The sequence below is a fragment of the Takifugu rubripes genome, chromosome 17 (genome assembly GCF_901000725.2).
Source record: "Takifugu rubripes chromosome 17, fTakRub1.2, whole genome shotgun sequence".
NCBI classification, from domain to species: domain Eukaryota; kingdom Metazoa; phylum Chordata; class Actinopteri; order Tetraodontiformes; family Tetraodontidae; genus Takifugu; species Takifugu rubripes.
In genome coordinates this window covers 13,278,363-13,299,125 of record NC_042301.1, presented here as the reverse complement: position 1 = coordinate 13,299,125, position 20,763 = coordinate 13,278,363, and the positions used below count along the sequence as shown (strand labels likewise).

The window sequence follows — 20,763 nt, the reverse complement described above, 5'->3', positions numbered from 1 at the left end:
GGGGGTGGTGGAATGTTGCGCCGTATTTCTGCTGGAGCCGGAGTGGGAAAAAAAGGTCAGCAGTGACCCATTTGCAATTTAAAATCCCCACTGTGGCTTTCCGAATTCTCTGGACCGTGATGGAGAATTTAATATCTATTTTGTCCCCCGATGGCCACCATAGGTTCAGTAACACCATGAACATATAGGTTGAGAACATGTAAACTCTGGCTGCTCTTTAAAACCTTAAATGTTGTTTTCTCCATTTTAGTATTTCTATACATTTAAAATATGACATCAGAGCATCTGTGACATCACTCGGGATTTAGATGGCGAAAAACCACTTTTACGACTGATCTTTGTGATTCAGATGTGATGAAAAACACACAAACCAGCGGCGTAATATCTGATGTAAGCTTTACTTTCAAATCCTGTTACATTTAGATCTGGCAAGTTGAACATAAAATAATGCCAAATGAAGGAAAACAAATACAAAACAAAAGGTACAAATGATCTATTTACCAGTTATCGTCACAACCCTGTACAGCCTCAACAATGGAGTAATAAAAAAAAGAGAAAAGCTTTGTACAGCACATACCAAAGTTTGCCCAGAGTGCCGAAAAGATAAGATAGTTGAGCCTCTTGTGATGATAAAACAGGTAAAGCTAACTGATTGTAGACAGTGCAGAGGGATGCAACTAAACAGAACCGAGAGTTAGTTTTAAACTGGAGAAAATCATGCATATAGTCGGGTGCTGCAAAGGTGTGCTGCTCACAACAGGGCCAAAGAGGAAACTTAAGTGCTTTAAAAGGTTAAATGTGAGCTCTGTTGTGGTTTTAAATGTTCACACTCAGTGGGGTGGGGTGGGGGGGGCAGAGAAGCGCAGCACGATTCTGTGTTATTTAAAGGCAGACATCTTTCATTCCACACTTTTTGCATGGTTTTCTTCCTCTAATGGACCCTGACGATTAGTTTGACTCATTCCCAGGAGTCTCGGGTAGTTTCCTTCCACCAAGTGGCACTAGAGTATAAAAGATAACAGAGATAACGCTCCGGAGCGCCAGGCAGGGCGGGAAGGGGGCAGTCCAGGCATCGCACCGGGGCGGGATGTGACGGATTCAATCCTAACATCAGATCCCGCCACGGGGAACAGTTTGGTCTCGACAGTGCGTGATCCCTGTCCAGAGGTTTGATATGATTCAGGTAGGAAGAAAATAAGCCCGGGAAAAGCGACAATCATTTGGAAAATGCAATTCATAAACAGAAATGATTAAAAACAAAAAGAAAAGATCCCTTTACAAATAAGGGATTTTGGCTTTAAAACAACCAAAACACAAGCGCTATCACTAATGGGTAAAGCTTTTTTTTCCAAAATAAAATGCTGCTTAATCTCGCAAGCATACTTCTTTCCGAGCATTTCCTCTTGTTTTAACGGATAAATACATCTCTTAATCAAAAAGTGCAGCGCTGTGCAAAATTGGCTCGTTACAATTTAGCCTGGGACCTTTAGCTCCCAGAGAGCTTGACTTCTGTCTAATTTATTTAATTTTTCTTCATTTACTTTCTCCAGATTCAGACCTTAGTTCGCTAGAAATGTCCGCTCGTGAAAACCAAGGAGTTTTTGTTCCCAGCAACTGTCGCCCGCTCCAAAATTACAGTAACTTGGTAGATCGAAGTTTGCACTTTAAAGGAAATGAACATTAAAAAAAAAAAAAAAAAAAGTTTAAGTGCTTTTGGCTTGAAGTGTAACTATATTAAGTGCAATTAAAACTCAAAAGCTGCAGGATGGGGGTCGGAAAAATGAAACAAAAAACGAAACAGTACCGTGTCTGCCGGCGTGACGGAAGCCATTGAACGCAACGCTGTACAAGCTAATGGCTTCGCTTCTTCATTGCACCACAACAGGGGTCCGTATGAATGTTAGTAGAAAATGTTTCATTATGATGTAAAAGGCTCAGTAAAAAAGTAAAAATAACTACAGACAAAAAAAGACACAGAAGGCCGCCAAACACAACAACGTTCCCATCTTATCCAGCACGTCCCTGCTCACGCTTCTGTATCGCTTCGTCTCCATGTACATAAACAAAAATACATTCATTCAAGTCATTTTGGAACATTTTTTTTTTTGTACACAAAAAATTACAAAAAGCACCATTGAATCGGCCTGTGATGACCCTGGCTGCGGTTAGCTCGCTAACCCGCCGCTGGTCAACCTCCACGAAACTCTCGTATAGCTCCTCTAAGTACAGGTGCATGATACACAGCTCGGCATATGAAGCTGCCCCGACCCAACCGGTCTCAGAAAAAAAGAAGAAAAAAAAAAGGTCTTTCGCTCGATGTCATTTTGCTGTTTTCAAACCCGCGCGTGACATTCAAATCCGATGGTTTTGTCATCACAGCTTATCCTCTGTTGCGCGAGCGTCGAAGGGAGAACTAGCTAACGTCACCCGCCCGAATTTCTTCTGAGACAGAGGTGGTTTCAGGCAGCAGCTACGCAAAACATGGTTTCACCGCTATACAAAAAAAGCCAACAAAAATAATACCAACAATAAAAAAAAAAACAGATGACAAGGGGGGGGGGCTACAAAACTATGTACAAGACTGATAAATAAGTGTGGTTTGAGGCCTTGCTTTGGAAACGTGCCTTTTTTTCCTCCCCCCGCGAAAAGCATTCCGTTCCGTCGGTTCTGTCCACGTTGCTAACACTTCGGGATATGTCGGGTTTAGCTTCCTCGTGACGTCAAAAGCTAGTCGAAACACAGAAACAGGCATGCTATTCTGATGCATAATAGCAAGAGACAAAAATGCACTAAAATAGAGCACTTGCAAGTTTTGTTTCGTCTTTTGATCGGAAAAGAAAAAAAAAATCTATAAAATTGAGATACATTAGGTTCCTCAGATAATGCAACTGGGTCCAGGTCATTCAGACATTTAAAAACAGAAAAAAAAGGTAATAGAGAGTAGTAGCTGTAATAATTCGATTGATAGAACTGATAAGAAAAGCAGCTTTTTGATATAAATGCATTTGTAAGCATGTACAGCCTTTTTCTCTTATAAATGTTTTTTTTTTTCCTTTAATTTGTCTGGTCCAGCTTATTCTGCTGGTCTGATTGGAAAAGCTCCCCCCACGGTGGTCGAGTGTCATTCAGGTCACCATGCGAGGAGTGAGGGGAGAGGGTGGAGGAGGCGGGCGAGGTCACACAGTTTTGGCCCTCTCCATCAGTCCCAGGTAGGCCAGGAAGGAGTGTTTGTGGGACGTGGGGGAGGGCGGAGAGCGGGAGGGGGAGGTGGGGGACGAGAAGAGGAGAGGAGGCGCCTCGGGCCTCCATCCCGAGAGGAGGTGCGAGTGGAATGTGAAGCGGTTGTTGGGGGAGAACAGGGCGGTGAGGGGGATCAGGCGGTCGCAATTCCTGTACTGCTCGGTCGGGCGGCGCGAGGAGGGGGCGACGAGGGATGGGCGCTCGCCGCCGCCGCCGCCCAGGCTGCTGGGATCTCTGAGCAGGCGGGGCTGGGGGCTGGTGACGTCCAGCTGACGCCGTTTGCCCAGCGTGATGGACAAGGCGACGGACTGGAGCGCCTGGGACGCCGTTAGACTGGCGAGGGGGCCGTCGCCGTCACCCCCCCTGCCCAGCTGGCAGGTCTCTGGGCCCTTCGCTGGCGCAGATCCCCCCGGCGACATCCTCCGGAGCAGCGGCTCTTCGTGGCCGGCCTCCTCGTCGCCCTCCTCCTCCTCTTCTCCTCCCCCCGTCCCTCCCGCTCCGCAGCTCTGGTGTTTCTTGAGGTGGCGGCTGAATACGAACGGGTGTGTGGTGGTGAAAGGGCACTCTCGGCAGCCAAAAGTCTGGCGCGGCGCGTGCTTCAGCTTCTTGTGCAGGTTGAGGTTGTCCTTGCGCTTGCAGCTGTAAGAGCAGCGGTCGCAGTGGAAGGGCCGCTCGCCCGTGTGCACGCGCACGTGCTCGATCAGCTTGTTGGCCGTCTTGGACAAGTAGCCGCACTGCTCGCACTTATAGTGGTTGCCCAGGCGGTGTCCGCGCATGTGGGCCTCCAATGAGGCCTGGTCTGGCCACAGTCCCTGGCAGATGCGGCAGCGGTACTCCATCTTACAGTGCGTCTTGAGGTGGCACTCCATGGCCGCTGGACGATTGGTGGAGTAGATGCAGAAAGGGCATCTGGGTAACGGGAAACAAGAGGCAGAAGAAGCGAGGGGGGAGAGACGGTTAAAGCGGCGGCGCACGCTCGGCTGCACGTAACACACCTTGAAATTTGATCACACAAAACGATGAAAAGGAGGACGGGGGGGGGAGGAAAAAGTGTGTGAGCAGTTGTGTGTAGTCATGGTGATGCGTGTGGTTCAGTGGTGGCTGGGCTGAGGTGAACAGGTATGCGTGTGTGTGTGTGTGTGTGTGCGTGTTTGTGTGGTGAACAGGCTGAAGAAAAGACTGGAGCAGTAGGACATGAAGGGAAATGAAGGAATGGAGTGGCACTTACATTTAAATAGCACCTTTCATCTGCTCTGGGCCCCAAAGCGCTTCACAAACCCTGCAGAACAGAATCACCTCAGAAAAATCCTCCAAATGATCAAGGCCCTCCTCTCCCTCTCTACACACTCCTATAAACACTTCACATGGTTACTCAAACCCCGTCTGGTCTTCAGTAAATAGAAATTTGCTTTATACACTTTGTGAACCTTCACCCATGTGTGCAGATATCATCAGGGAAGACGAGCGAGAACGCTGATCTTCCTCCCTCTACTGTTACTTTCCCTTTTAAATGCTAATTTAGATTAAATAAAAGGCAATCTGGCTTCAGGAACAACACCAGACAGGACAAAAAAACATTTAAAATCCCTTCACATGTTTAACTTACACACCCTGCAAAGGTTACTGTGTGTTTGGGTCCTCGGGTTTGGTCTAAGATTAAAGCCTACGGGAGCTTTGGCAGCTTCCTAAATGCCGAGCGTGGAAATTTTAGCATTTCCGGTAATCTGGGAAAGTTGAGGTCATCTAAAGACGGCACAGGTAAAAAGATGAACACACAGATCTCTGTTTATGACAGGATGAGGCGGCTCGATGACTCTGCACATGCACGGGCTGGACTCATGAAAACAAAGATGGGGTCTTAAAAATGAATCGCCAAATCGGACGCATCTGAAATTCTGATTCGTCAGAAACGGTGCCACCGTGACCGGTGGGAACAACGGATGAGCGCCGCGTTCTCGTCTGAAATGACACAAACAATGTCAGAGTACAACAAAGGCTCCTGTGGGACGATGGGGAGATGGGGATGGAGGGGGAGGCGCGTGAGGTGCTGCGTGTCGGCAAAATAAAACCGTCTTCGTCGTGAGGCAGAAATAGGCGTGTGTGTATGTGCAGAAGTACCAGCCGAGTCACACACCTTCATCGCTATCCAGGGGTGTGCCAGTGTGACGACGGTGCGTTCAAGTGCAACTAGCAGGAAACGGTACGGTTGATAGACCGGCTGTGGGACGGGGGCTGCATCACTAGCTCCGCCCCCCCTTCTTCCTCATCCACCCGTCAGTCTGGAACAGGGTGGATCTGGACTCGTCTGGTCACGTGACCTATGACGCTTCCTCGCCGCGTTTCCCTGAAGGCTACTGACCTTTTCTACCCCCGAGTCCAGTTTGGACCGCGCGTATCGAAGCCCTTTATGCTTCACGTCCTGTGTTCATGCCGGGCGACTGTCTGTCGGAGACCACCGTTCATCACGATCCTTCCAGGTCCTAGCGATGCCGCTCTTGACCCAATTTCAGTCGTATCACTTGAGCCAATGATTTAAACGTGCGGCTTTTACCGAGTTTCCCCCACCTGGGGGGAAAAAGCGGTGTTCTGGAAGGCGGACATGATCAGGTCCTCGCTGGCGCCGCTGTTAGCAGTGGTCAGGAGAGCACCGCGCCCCGAGGCCGGGCCCACTCCCGCCCCCCTCTCTCCTTCCTGTTCGCGGCAGCCACTGCAGACCCGGGGACCGCAGCCTAATGCGCCACACTTGCCAAGAGAGGCCGTGGAGCTGCGCTAACGCTTGCATCATTTAATTTGCCGCCTGCAGATAATGAGCATTAAAGTGAGGTTAAATGAATAAAGACGTGTTGTTGGACCACTCTTCAAACAGACGACGGATCCGTTTGTTTGCTGAAGGGTTAGATAAGAAACAGGTCTAGATAAGTAGCGACTAGCACACCCCTGGTACGCCGCGAATCTCTGATCCTGCACATACTCGTGTGTGTTTTGCACCAAATGAATTAACAGCTTGAGGGGTTGGGGGAGGGGGAGGGCCGGCGGAGTTAGGAACCTCTGTCTGTACTTGCTTTCCTTACTTCAGCCCTCCAGACGGGACGGTGTGGCACTTCTTGTGCTCCAGCAGCTGCTCGGGTGTCTTGAGGAACTTGTGGCAGACGTCGCACTCGAACATCCGGGTGATGAGGTGGATCTGGAGGTGGCGCTCGTACATGCTGTGCGTCTTGCACACGAAGTTGCAGAAGACGCACTCGAATCCTGCAGAGGAAGAGTTCCGCTTTTAACGGCTTTTGTTGGGCTGCTCTTCCAGCTCGGAGGACAAAAACGGCTGTGATCATTTCTTAGTCAAAATCCATTTGGGAACATTTGATTGTTCATATTTCGGGTTCATTTCCTTCAGAAATCTGTTACTCTGTTAAGAAAGTGTATGTAGTGGCCACGGTTCCTTGCCTTTGTCGGGCTTGTCCTCAGTTCCTGATCCCGAGTGGCTTCCAGAGCTGGACTGGCTGCCTGCAGATGAGGGCAGGGCCAGAAGGCCCCTGAGTTCTTCGTTACCATGAGTGAGGTCTCCACCCTCTGAGCTGTTGAGTGAGTCGCTGAGAGCCGAGAGGGACGAGGAGGTGCTCTTGGTCTCGCTGAGGGGACTCCTCGAGTTCAGACCTAAACAGGACATGAGGCAGGAGGCAGGAGAGTCTTTTAAAGGTAAGACGGAAGACGTTTCAAGGCTTAAAATGCACCAACTCCCTCTGTTCTGTACATTCACGTGCAAACTGACGTATAATACGAGCAGGCAGCCCTGACAGCCCTGTGCTCCGGCTGAGGCCATGCTGCCAGTCAAATCCAGACACAGTGTGCTTTTATCGATTCCGCTCTCTGAGTGTGCAATTCACTGGGACGAGAGAGAGAATTAGAGGAGGAGGGGGCGAGACGGAGGGAGGAGTGCGGAGCGCAGGTCATGGCTGAGGGAGCTAAGATGGTGGGAGCATCTCAGGGCAGAGCTCAACAAAGGGCACTCGCTCAGGGGGGAGAGAAAGAGAGGCAGGAAAGGCTGCACGCGTCCTGAAACGGCTGACCCGTCTTTTTAATGCAGAGCAGAAAACACGCTGGAGCGCTTTCACCACGGACGAAATGATGAATTGCTTTCAATCGTATCGCGCTATAGGAGGGTCATGCTAGCGCAGGCGCAGGTCTGTCATCTCCACGGCATTTAACACGCCCTTAGGTCCTGTTAGAACACACAAAAAGGCCAATGCTACAGGATATTAGCGAAAAGGAACGACGATGACACTGAAGGCGCCTTAACGCACAAGTGTCATATTTTCTCTTTTGCTGAAACGCGTCTTTAACGACTGCCTGACACCCTTTCGTGATACAGGAACAGAGATGGCGAAGCGAACCCGGCAACAAGTTTAAATCACGTCTGCTTCTAGGATTTAATTGAAGACTCTTGTTCCGACGCTCTCCAGGCAGCCGCTGGACAGCGCTACGGGAACTCTTCACGTTTAACGTCAGAACGTGTAACGCCACTACGTGTTGGGCTGAGGCTTCCATCATCTATTGCGACGCTGTGATAAATGCCGAGCTGGGCCGAGGGACTTAAAAGATGGCCACAGTGGCACCGTAAACCCAGCTTGTCTCCAAAGGATCCAAGGCCTATTGATTTCTCTCCCTCATGCACGATAAGAGCCCACCTTCTCAGATAAACAAGACCCCTCAACGGTCCAAGCCAGACCGTCTTAGCACACACACACACACACACACACACATAAATGTGCAGCCAGACACACGGAGAAAACTCTCGAGGAACAAAACGTCAGCAATAAACTGGACAAAGCTGTTTTAAACAATAAACCTCATATCGACCAACAGGGGTTCACACCGGCGACCAGAGAAGGTCGACTGCAGGAGGCTCGCGTGTGAACCAAAATTCTTTCCCTTTTCAACCCGTCAGCTCAGCAGACCCACAACTGCCTTACAAAAAGCCTTGAGCTGAAGCAGTTAATGTTGACTCAAATGAAATCTTGAAATATCCAGATAGATTTTTGTGGAGAAGCTAAACCTGTTGATAATTAATGCATTCTGACAGGAACGCTAAATGTCACATCCCAAAAAGTGTGAGGGGAAATAAGCGAGAAGCTGTGTGAGCAGCTTTAACCTGCCCCCAGACCTGTGCAGCCACAGCTTGGACGCTTTTAAAGGGAAGTTCAGCGACTTTCCCAGAAACAGTGGAGGATACAGCTGCAGCTAATGGATTAAAACCTGTGCCAACTAACTCTCTACAGAGGTATGTACTTTATTTATAAATTGTTTATGTATTAATTTCCCTAATAGTAACAGTTTGTGCAGCTTATTTATGCGCGCGGGTGTGTGTGTCAATGTGGTTCTGGGCAAGGACACAGACATTTTGTGGATTTCTCTGTGCTGCACCGATTTCTGACGAAAACTGATTGGAAACCAGCCGTGTTTTAATCAGTGAGACAGTTTTTAAAGAGGCAAAAGTAGAATTTGTCCACATTTTATCAGCTAAAATCCCTGTAAATGCCGTCCTAGCAATGCCGCTCGGTGGGGACGCCGTACCTGCATGTCCAGTGCTAATGTGGTTCTTCATGTCGGCCTCCTCCATGCAGGCGTAGTCACAGACGCTGCAGCACAGCGAGAACATCCACTGCTCCTTGTCCACATGGAGCGACATGTGGCTGACAAACTGAGCATTCAGTTCCGTCTGGAAATCGCACACATGGCAGCTGGACAGAGAAGAGAGAGGAAGTGGAATGAAGACGGCGAAAATAACAGAAGGGGGGGTAGGGCAGTCGGCTTCAATGATACATTCAGGCTGCAGAAACTGTGAGTGATACCACTGTAAAAGCATTTATTTTAAAAGGTTTTAATTCCCCTGCTGCAACACCAAATGACTGGCTGGTTTTTCTTCAGGTTTGGGGTAAAAACGAATATGCTTAGGCTGCGTTCTTTAGGTGAAATTACATGAGCACCTCTCAAATGCTGTCAAACAGGCTAGATCATTTTTATTAAAACAGCGTCGTCCTCTCTAGTTGGAATCTTTGCCCTGTTCCTTCCTGGCAAATATCAAAATATAGGAAACTACCAGGGTGGGTTTATCAATGGAGCATTAATTAAAACATAATTAGGAATATTGTATTCCATTTATGTGCATGAATTCTGTATTCCAGACTTAAATAAACCCATCTGGAGGAGGTGATGAGTTTATCCTCAAGATCTCAGTTACGGTGACAATATTAAAATTAGATGCAACAGCCAAATGGAATTATGGATGCCAGTGTGCAATACAGTAATGATTAAAAAAAGTCAAACCGGAGCAGTCGGCATCCAGAGTGGATGTGGGACAAAGGGGTTGTGTTCAGATCCCTCCTCTGTACCTGTAGTAGTAGGGGGAGTTCTTGCGCTCAGTGGAGTCGGCTGTAACGGCGCTGACGATCTGCTCAGCGTCCGTGTTGACCAGCTTGACAGAGTGGATGGTCAGGTGCTGATTGAGGTTAGCCCTACACTTGGCTGCGTAAGGACACAGGTGACACTTGTACTTCCTCTCTTCTGCAACAAGACACAGGAACTCAGGTTACTGTAAACATGACCTCAGCTGATATTATATGAAGGTGGGAGCAGCTTCTGAGCTCTGAAAGCAGGCTTAAATGTAATTACTTAAAGCCTAACTGTGCTTCACCATCAGCTGACCCCAAATATAACTCTGATCCTGGGAAAAAAGGAACAAAAAAAATATTTGGGATGGCTGACAAAGTTAACCTTTCCAGCAAAGTGCCTTCCTATTCTTGCAGATGTGACGCGAATCCAAAAAAAGGCTGTTTTATTAGATTTGGACATTTTTCTGAGAAGAAACTTGTTTTAAAAGTCTCTAAAATCTCAAACCAAATCAATATTAACACATCTCCTCCCTCCAGCTCCCAGAAGCGCGCGCACATGTGCATACACACCACTTGCCCTAAGGACATGAAGCCAGGCAACCTTTATGTCGCCGGGGAAACCAAAAAGACCATCACACTGACATATGCCCCTGCTTCTGCTCTCTGTGGTGTGGCCAAGCTGTTCACAGCCAATGCCATCAGATGGTGTGTGTGTATGCAAAATGTGAGAGGCTGTCCAATTGTGTGGGGGCATTTGGTACACGAGAGAGCGTCCGTTTGTGCGAGCAGTAATTTAGTTTGAAATCTCAATAAAGTCCTGTTTGATTGTTTGATTATTCACTCAGGCCACTATTAAAATTCCCCTGAAAAACCAAATAATTACAGGAATATATCATTTATAAATCCATTTTCTCCCATTTTTTCATATCCCACTTTCTATTAAGTTAGCATTGTTAGCAGATTAACAATGTTAGCAGATTATTCAGACAAAAACAGGGGCCTGGACCGAAAAGGCCTTAATCGGGTCAAAGTTTAGCCCTGTTTGCAGGAATTCCCCTATAGGAGTGTGAGGGTGTATCGGAAAGAGGGAAACCAATCATGTGTATGTGTGTGTAAAAACTATGTGAGACATCTCTCTATCTGGCTAATTAGCCGGGCAGTTTTCCCAGTGAGTCTAATCACAGTAGTAATCTCTTTAAAGGGAGGGTAATCTAGTCTAGAAAGGCTTATTTACTGAGTTTGGGCAGTGCGATCACAGCAGCTAATGCCTACATGTGACCAAACTGAGGCCAATACTTGTCCTGGGGCCCTCACCTGTGTGCAGGGACAGGTGCCTGGAGAGAGTCTGCTGTCTGCCAAACACTTTTCCGCAGACGGGGCACGGGAAGAGCTGTTCGTTCAGTCTCCACTGGGCGATCCCGTTGCCGGGCTCTCCGTCGTCCTTTTCCAAGTCTGTACCGCACAAATAGCTAAACGTCAGTTTCATTTTGATGGAAAGAGCCCTCACACTGAGCTCCTTTGACCTAAGTGTGAATGAATGAGGAAGGCGTAACACCAAAAGCGTAGCATCCTGCTCTGTTCTGAGCTTTAGACACTTAGGAAGGGACGGGAACGTACACGATTAGGGCGTAGCGTTTGTCGAGGAGACGAGGACACGAGTGCACCTTTCCTGTTTGGACCTGGCCGTGAGGATGTCCTGAAGCAATCAGGTCTCATTCTCACACTGCCCTGTGAGCTGTTTTATTTCGGCCCCAACACGAGACAAATGTTGCCAAAAAGTGGACTAAAACGATCACATGCTTAAGTTCTTTTCAGCTGAGCTTTGCGACGCTTGTGCAGTATTCTGAGAAGGTGCTCGCATGCCCTCCCACCACCAATCAGATCCAATTACTGGAGACGGCGCAGATTTCCATGCTAATCAGGCTGCAAACCACCTACTCTGCTCCTGGCCTCCACCCTGCTACACCGACAGGCAGGAGAGGCTGTAAGGTGATGGAACAAAAACCAGAGCAGAAAGAAAAGACAACAAGAGAACACAGACAAACAAAATAAGACTTCCTTCTAGGCTTTAGAAACTGGGAGGATCAAGCATTTTATTACCACACTGCTTTAAGACATTGCAAAACGGCACAATAAAAAGTGCCGCATAGCAAAACTAGATTTAAATGATCTGGGAAAAAAGGTATAAATCAATTGTTCATTTTACTTAATTACATTTCCTGACATGTAATCAAAAAAATCCCATTCCCTTAAGGAAACTGTGGGGCTAATTTGTTCATCCGCGGGACCCGTGTTGCCTCCGTTAGCTGGCGGCACAGAGGCCTCCACAATCCCACACCTACAGTTGACACATATTATTGCTGCTCTCCTCAGTGCATCTGTGCCACTGTTTCCCCCATTAATCAAAGAAATAAAGACGTGCTTCGATAGAATCTTAAGAATCGAAGGTTTCTCCTTTGGATTAAGCACCACAGCACAGAGAGGGCAGAGTAATTCACGGGGTACTATTTAACAGTCCCGGTAATGTAATTTAGGACAAGTACTACATATTAGACACCACAGAAAATGACCTTGGTCAAAGCATTTGGATTTGCAAAACACTAGAAAAAAACAGGAATTCATTCCTGAGTTCAGGCGTTCAAAGTCTTTTGCTCAATTTCTTCCTCTTAGAGCCAGAAGCTGGTGGCAAAATTCATCTGAACAATCACAAAATGCCCATTTATATGCCCGATCAAACAACAACAACACTCCTTGACACAGTAGAATACAGGACAACAGCTGACGGGTTACAGCGTGTGTGTGTCCACTCTGCTACATGTTTGTCTGTAAAGGACCCCAGAAGTGGAACTGGTGTCGTGCAGCCTCCAGAGAAAAGTTTCCTAGTGTCAGTCAAAGGTGAGGAGAGCAGAGAGCAGCAGCGGAAACAATTTTAGACTTTTTAGAAACTGCAAAAGCCGCTTGACTGGTTTTATATACACAAAATGTGACATTAAAATCCTAAACAATGTGTGTCACAGATCAGCAATACTGCAAAAGATGGATCAAACGTATCCAGTTTTGCTGATATGACCATTGGCTAAATTGTTCTTAGGTGACTTAAACCAGTAAATTTGATGTTTCATCTCAAGAAGAACTGAAAATGAACACTAGGTGTTCCCAGTCTTGTGGCAGATTGATGAAACAACAAGCTCAAGCTGCATTTTTAGTTGAGCACTAAACTATAAAAGCAACACGTGGCAGCGAAAAGATCTGCCCCGTTTCGCCGCTTGGCTTCTCTCAGAAATGGAGGAGAAGCGTGAAACACCAGCGAGAAGCAACATCTCACATTTGTGACATTTCATTCAGAGCAAAGGCGCCCTGGTGGTGAAGGTGTCACAACAGCAGACATCAGTTAGAGCGACCTCAGCCAGCCTGCAGCTCATAGACATTCTGACCTCTTACATTAGCCGGCATCTTCCCGTGATGGACGATATCCGACTACAACGGGCCATCCCCGCTTCTTTTCTCTGCGGTCGCTGTCCGTGCGTGGCTTATTCTTATTCTTAACTTATCCTGACTTGCACGTGGGATGAGAGGACGGCTCGGTCGGGAGAGCCACGCAAGGCGCCGACCCGGGAAAGGCGCTAATGATTGAGCCAGCCAGGCGGTGGCCTGGCTCCTGAAGTGGTTAAGAGATCAAGTGTTGACTTTAGAGCCGAAAGAAAAACCAGAAATGTAAGATTGGGCCTAATCTAAAGGAGGAAGAGACGACAACGTGTGGAAACAGTGACACGTGTAGGCAAACTATTTCCAATTTGCTGCAATTTAAACAATTTTAAAATTAAAATTTGACAGACGTGAATCAGAGAAAAGAGTGAAACTGCACAACAATAAAATTGCTGGCAGCAGAGGTTGGCTCTTAAGCTTAAACACACAGGGGAAAGGGGAGGTGGGCCGGGCGAATTAACTTCCAGGACACTCTTGACATCTAGAAGCCAATCAGATTTTCATTAACTGGCAGAGGGACAGGTGAAGCTGGCACAAGCTAATTAACCTCTGGATCTCTCACTGCCACAGGAACACAGAGGGAAGTTCTCGGATGCCAGGGAAGAAGCCTGGAGAGGGAGATGGGGATGCCCTGGGCAGAGGTTGGGAAATTTTGCAGAGAGGACAGACGGAGCTGGAAAAACTAAAGGAGAGGGGGATTTACTGGAGAGGAAGGGGAGGGAGCTTGTGCAAAGATGGTTAACTCGGTCGTATAGTCTTCAGAAAGTGTCTTTATGCGCTGTAAAATATTAAGGAAAGCTCTTCTGGTGACAAGTCTGGGATAAAAATTACTAGATGAACCAAAAACAAAGTCAGTGTGGCTTTGTTGTGCATAGCTCTTACCATGAAACTCTGCCTTGGCTGACGAGCCAGCCTCTGCCGGGGAAGAACTCTTGGAGCGCGAGTTAAAGGGTGATTGTCTGAAGCACTCGTCCAGGAAGGGACTAAAACACGACACACAACACACAGTTACGTGTCCAGTCAGCCAAACATTAAAATATTAGTCATCATAGACTTATGTTACATATTTACCTGTTTATTCCTACCATGTTACTGTCTTTGTGGTTGTTGGATTTGCTGACCTTTTCTAAAAAACAAACAAAAAAAAAGAGGACAGGATCAGTTATGTGTGCTTGTGTGATGACGTGGAAACCGCTGATGTGTGTGCATGACAACGGCAGTTTAGAGGTCAAGTGTGAAAGACTTTTCACTCGACGTTCAGATTTTGAATCTGCTGCAGGCAACAGCGCTGCCAAGCCCTGAGTTTGTGTCTCACCCGAGGGGAAAAAAGTTAGGAAGCAGGTCCATAAACTTCCCGCACAGCAGAGACACAAGCACTATATGATGCTGAATCCTTGAAGTTTAACTTGTTCTAGTAAATCACAGGTTCAACATGCCAGCAGGAGTGTACCGGCCATCTGGAGGAGAGGGAGTCTCTGTGGTGGGCCCGCCGACCTGTTGGCCGAAAATAAGCCCAACACGAACAGCATGATGAAATGCACAAACAAATATAAAAATAATGTGTAGGGTTTGGTGTTAGACTACCCAGATGGCATGTGTGTCTGCTCCCCTTTACACCTGGCATTAAAATCCATCTCTTTGGGACTGGACCGCATTAAAGTACAGATTTGATAAATCTGCACTAGCATATTTAGATAATTCTCGTCTCGACTGCTGAAAAGTGCTGCTGGGGTTTCGGGTTTGTTTTGGTTGATTGTGAGCTGTTGAGGACATCCGGATAAAGCTTTCGCTGCCTCAGTCGGAGCCGTTGAGACTGACATCATTGGTTCTGGGATTTAGGTCCAACATCGGATAAAATAAGAACCTCTCTGCGCTCGCGTGTTCCAGGTCGTTCTCGCAGCCCCGCAGCTGAAAAGCTGTGAAAAACGACACTGATAGTTTTATGTGCGTGTTTTGTTAAAGATTCCTTATCTGCCGACAGAAACTACACGAACCATCTTTTTATGTTGACGGTGCATGTAAATCATTGACGCTCCATCTGGATACCGACGCCGCCTCCTCTCGGGACGAGTAAGGAAGCATGAATTAAAAACTGCATTTAATAAATGCTGGATGTGATGCCACTGATTCATACACTCATTCTTTCATCTATGCACGTTCAAAAGAAGAACCACTTGCGTTAGTCACGAGGCTGCCGGGAGAAAAAGCCACCACCTCAGTTCACCTCTGTATACATACATCTCAAGTGTCGCCTCTAAGGGAGTCATCTCTGGTCCCGCAGGGCGGTTTGTGAACTAAAATCCTTCCCTGAATGCAAAGGATTTTTGGAGGCAATCGAGTGGTGATTAAACGTGCTGAGAAAGAAGCTGACTTCCTAACGGCGGCTGCTGCGAGCGTGGACCGGTTCTCTTAGAGTAATGCGGTGAAAACCATATGCAAAACACGAGAATGGAGTCATATGTGTGAGATTCAAGGCGATGCGTTGAAGTGAATTTCAAAGCTGCAACTATCTCACTGCTACTGATGCGCCTCTGAGGTCCTACCGCTCTGGGTAATTCATATTGATTGCTCATTGTGTGACAGCAGTCCACTGCTCAGCCCCCTCCCCATCTAAACCGAGCTCCGAGGGGGGGGGATGTTGTTGCCAGCAATGCCCTGGTCTCCCTGGGTGGGCACGCCATGTACCCCTGTTGCCCTCTCTACCCTCCTTATCCCCCCGCCTCGCCACTACAACCGCCACCCCGCCCTGAACACCCCACTCCATCACACTGCTCGCCAAGGACAGAGGTCTCTTTCCAAGTTGCCATGGAGATGTCGCACGGGAGAAATGTAAAGGGAGGGAAGGGAGGAGCAGGGGGGAGTACGTGTGCAGCCAAGTGTGCTTGAGCCGGCATGTCTGAAAACGAGTCGAGGGAGGGAGGGAGAGAATGAGAGAAGGGAGGCAAGAGGGGGGGGAATTTGTGCAGACACCACTCCCCATGGGGACCCGTGTCAGTGTAGAACCATGTTCCAGCAAGACTGAGTGGGAGAGATTGTGGGAAAGACTGTCAATGTGTGAATATGTGTAAGAACAAGAGACACATTTTGTTTTTTAACAGATCTTGTTCTATATGGAATTTATCTGAAGCGACCGCAGACCGGATAAAACCGGAGGGTGGGGGGTGGGTGACAGTCTTCTTAATCTACCGAAATGAACAGCTATCGGCCGCCTCAATGTCACTTTAACAGCCACGCAGGTAAAAAGCACAATTTCGTTTCATCTCGTGCATCCTTGGCTCGACTCCGCAGACGCCAGAGAGCGCAAATGAAAACATGTGGCTTTTACGGGGGAGCATTATAAACTTCCCAAGGTTCGCGCCGCACCACTGCCGGGAGGGGGGAGGACACGGGCGATGCCTCGAACCGACATACCTGACAGTTTGAACAGGAGTTCGGAGGCCATTTTGACAGATATGTCCTGGGAGAAGAGGTCTTTCTGGGGACGAGCCAGCGTCTCTGGGAGGTTACTCATTGGCTCACTCTTCTCACTTGCCCCTAAAGTGCTGAAAGCCAGCAGGTGAGAGGCAGGTGGGGGGAGTTCTGCAGAGGGTGGGTCCACCTCCATCGGCTCTGCCTTCACTTTCACCTTCTGGTAATGGGTGTCTTTGTTGTTCTCTGCAGGACATGATTACAAAAAAAGACAAAGATTATGTCACATTGGTGCATCAACATGTATACTTCGCGCTGTTCACACCAACCACAAGTGTGAAATATGCACAATCCACCAGGCTGACAGAGTGAGATCTCATAATCTTTACATTGATTCACTGCCCCTCGGCCTCTTAGAAGCCTTAGAGTTCTCCTGACGGTTGTGGGGCGCAGCAGTATGACTGGAAAATAAAAAAAAAAACCCACCACCATTTATCCTGTGAATCAACACAGTGCACTGTTCACATTATTTTTCCACTTTTTCTGTGGAAAAGTTTCTTTTGCTAATTACCTATTGGGATCACAGGAGAACTGGGATCTTTCCCAGCAGTCACCTGGTGAGATGTGGGAACACACCCAGGACAGGTCCCAAGGCACATGCAACACTTACTTACAACCATCCCAAGGGGCCATTACCAGCCTTTAGTTATTAAATAAACATAAATGAGATTATTGATCGTCACCAGTACTGTGGAATGAATGGCTACAGTTGATGGAAATGAAGCTATTTAACACACTGGATACAATTCCATTTTATATATATTCCAAATTATAAGAACAAACTGGAGGCCAAAACAGCGAAATCCAAACATCAGGCAGAACTCGAGCGTTAGTTTTAAAGCCAAGCTGAGCCAGTTAGCATCTTGTCATGTAATTATTAGGGCACGAGGGCACTGGGAGGTCATGAGCTGTCGGAGCTCAACGGTGCAAACAGGAAAGCCGCTAAAGTGCATTAAATGCCAACTAAGAAACAAACTGTAATTACAACTGTTGGGAGGTTTTAAACTCAAACAAAAGAAATGATAAATCTGCGTGGATACAAAGACATCTTATCTGTTGACTGCAGCGATGGCAGGAGGCAGCTCTTCAGCGTGCTGACAAACAAGAGCAAGACAAAGCAGCAGGGTTGACACGGCGCAGCTGACATGGCAACTCAGCATGATTATGGCATATATGAATTCGGCAGGGCACTGGGAAATGTCGGGGGGGGTTGGGTTGGAATGGTTAGTAGAGCAGTAGGAGAGGGAGAGAGATACAAGGCAGTAACCCTGTGATAACCCTGCCACCCCTCCCCACATCTCTTTTGAACGAGGCCCCTGTGAGACACTGAGATTGAACCTACAGTCTACTGTATTGTGCATGCGTGCATCCATGGGTGGGGGGGTAATCTACAGAATCAGTGTTTGCCTGTACATGTGCTACTGTTTATTGTTAACACACTAACCCCCCCGTGCCTCCGTCTTAAGGTCCAGGTGTCTGGTTTAATGGTAGTAGCCAGCGTGTGGGGAGACACTGACAACCATCAGTCCTACTAATCCCTTAATCAGGTGGCCAGAACTGGCCAAGAGTAACCTAGGAGAGGCGGATGGAGGGGCAGAGCAGAGGGGTAGGGGGCACCGCTCGGTCAGGGTCAACCAGGGGACACGCCAGCTTCCGTCACTGGATCGCAAACCTAATGTCAGACACAGAGTGGACAAATGGAGTACACAGGGCCTAATATGGATTTAGGAGGGATCACATGACATGAAATAAAACATGCGATTGTGAACGCTTTGATGCCACACAAGTGTTAGATTTGTATATTGCCCATGCCTCTCTGTGATATACCATGAGATCCTTGTTGTCATTAAAAAATGTAAGTCATTGTGAGAAGGCATATGCTAAGAAAGCTGGAATTTCATCGCAAACTACACGGAACGAACACCTATAAAAGGAATACAGAGAAAGTAGAGGCACCATCATCTATGATAATGAAGAATGTATTTTCAAGGTTTTGAAGGAACACCCAAAAGATATGGACACAAGAACACAAGTGCATGAATTCAAATAGTGTCAATCGTGGCTTTGATGTGAAAAAGGAGGGCCTGAACTGGCTCTGTAATGTTCATCACGTTTTGCATAAAACACTGATCTCATCGGCTCCTTCTAATCCCAGTAGAGCAGCACTGACACAAATATGACAAAACACCTGAACAATATCACACTATCCTGAAGAGGCGGCTTTAAATTTACTTGCCTCCAAGGTTTAAAGGTTCCGTTTCCACGGCGTTCATTGACAGTTTCAACCAAAATTTGCTTTTTGTTTGGTAAGAATATTAAAGCACATACAAGTGTCCTTGCCCTTCTGGCTGTTGACATACAATATAACTGCTCTACGCTCCGTACTTATGATTCATGGTTTTTAAACAATTGCTAATAGATAGTGGTTATGTGTCGCATGGTTCCACAGAAGCTAATGGAAAACCTTTGAAAGACAAGATCTGATTAAAAAAAAAAAACGGGTACTTTGCAGGTTTACAAAGAGTTTGAATCTTATAATGAGGGAGGGTGGTAATTTGAATGCACTTAAAGCACTACACATATGCACTTCTGTTCAGCTTTGGACTCCAAATGGAAGTGACTGAGCATTTTGCGATGTTTTTAGTGATCAACTTTGACCTCAGGTGTCTGCTTCAATCTGTAGGGACGTGACAGCCTGTTCTGCTGAAGATATGCCGTCAGAGGGTACAGAGCCAGGAGAGATTTGCAACTTCACTTGAGACAAAAAGTCACATACCATTAGTGATTTAATGCACACAGAGTCAATTTATTGCACTGCTGTCATGCAACACAAAAACGGGAACTTTGACATAGAGACGGTGAGTCAGACGGAGGGAGAGGCAAAGACAGGGAGGAAATTGTCAAACAGTGCCAGGAAAAGAAGACCCGGGGGTTGGGGGGGGGGACGGGATGAGAGAAAAGAGCTGTGGGAGGAAAAGACAGATGAGGAATGGCTAAAGCCTAAATGACAACGTCTCCACCTCCATCCCCCCTCTTCCCGTGATCCCGGCCTACCCTTCTCCCTGCTCTGTTTTTCCACATCTCTCATTCCCTACCCCCCCATCCCTCTCTTTGGCTATCTCAATCTCTCTATTCTCCTGCTCTCTTGCCGACCTGCTCAGACAGAGGGGTGAAGAGTTCAGGCGCTTCAAAGGCAGCAGTGTGGAGACTGCATGTCATGTGGGAGCCACAGCAGCCTTGCCTGCAGACTTCACAGGCAGCTGCTGGTAGAATTGATCCACAACCAGCTCTCTTCCGGCCGTGGCTACATCTGAATCATCCAGAGCCGCGTGCTTGATAAACAGCTCCTTGAAAACTAGATGCGTGCCTTTGAAAGTGGCCTCTGCGCAAAAGCGTTTGGCCTGAAAACTGGCTGCTTTCTTATCACGCAAGGTCAAGGGAAAAAGAGAGGAAATTACTCGAAAATAATGTGTGATTACAGGAATACACGCAGGAAGCGAAGGTAAAAATCAAGGATAGAAAGGGATAAGCCCCGCATCTCTGTACGGAGAACCATCGGCAGTGATGAGAAGAGATGAAAAAAAGTGGAGTAGGGAGGGTGGGAGTAAGAGAGGTCAGCGAGCGGCCACAGTGAGGGGGCACGATGAGGAAACTGTCAGAGTCGTGTAGAGCTTAACATAGAGTAATACTGTACAGTTGTGCCAGACTCAATACCTGCTTATAAAGTCTGCTGGGATGTGCTATTTTGGAGGAACTCAGTTCATTTTCCCAGAATAAATAATGTTCAATACAAATATAAGGGTTGCTATATTATATACATTTCCAACACTCCCTTTGCTTGGTGTCTTCTTTAAAGAAGTGTCTTATTTAATAATATATTTCTCCCTTTGTCACTTCACAGGTGTCGACCAGCACCCAGTTGTTATGATAGATTTTTTACACCTTCCACTGTGTTTTTGTCCTAAACTAAGACGAGTGAGCCAGAGCGAGTTGTTTGTGTTAACTGGCCATTAAAAAGGAATAAAAAGGTTGTGTTTTCTTTCAGAACATCATCATTACGACGTGCAGCAATAGCGTTATATATGAAAATGCATTTATGCAAAAATGTCACAAAGCCCATTTGAATCCATTACAATATGCGGTGTTAGTGTTTAGGAAATGTTTTCACTGCCGTTGACCAACC

The 20,763-nt window shown here is 47.3% G+C and overlaps 1 protein-coding gene across 3 annotated transcripts in view; it reads right to left on the bottom strand.

The window, feature by feature from the left end:
• Positions 1–379: 379 nt before the first annotated feature.
• Positions 380–20,763, bottom strand: part of znf827 (zinc finger protein 827) — a 51,096-nt gene continuing 30,712 nt past the window's right edge. Inside the window, exons 6-15 of one of the 3 annotated variants that reach the window (XM_029851522.1) lie at positions 16,524–16,766; positions 14,184–14,238; positions 13,995–14,095; positions 10,941–11,078; positions 9,627–9,798; positions 8,809–8,975; positions 6,682–6,891; positions 6,312–6,489; positions 4,469–4,519; positions 4,007–4,149 (exon numbers count right to left, since the gene is read on the bottom strand). In XM_029851522.1, coding sequence (XP_029707382.1) covers positions 4,471–4,519; positions 6,312–6,489; positions 6,682–6,891; positions 8,809–8,975; positions 9,627–9,798; positions 10,941–11,078; positions 13,995–14,095; positions 14,184–14,238; positions 16,524–16,766 — 1,313 coding nt within the window. In that variant the 3' untranslated portion in view covers positions 4,007–4,149; positions 4,469–4,470. Of the gene's footprint in view, positions 4,150–4,468; positions 5,200–6,311; positions 6,490–6,681; positions 6,892–8,808; positions 8,976–9,626; positions 9,799–10,940; positions 11,079–13,994; positions 14,096–14,183; positions 14,239–16,523; positions 16,767–20,763 lie in introns of all 3 variants that reach the window. The other 2 variants (XR_003891721.1, XM_029851521.1) reach the window with 2 other exon arrangements.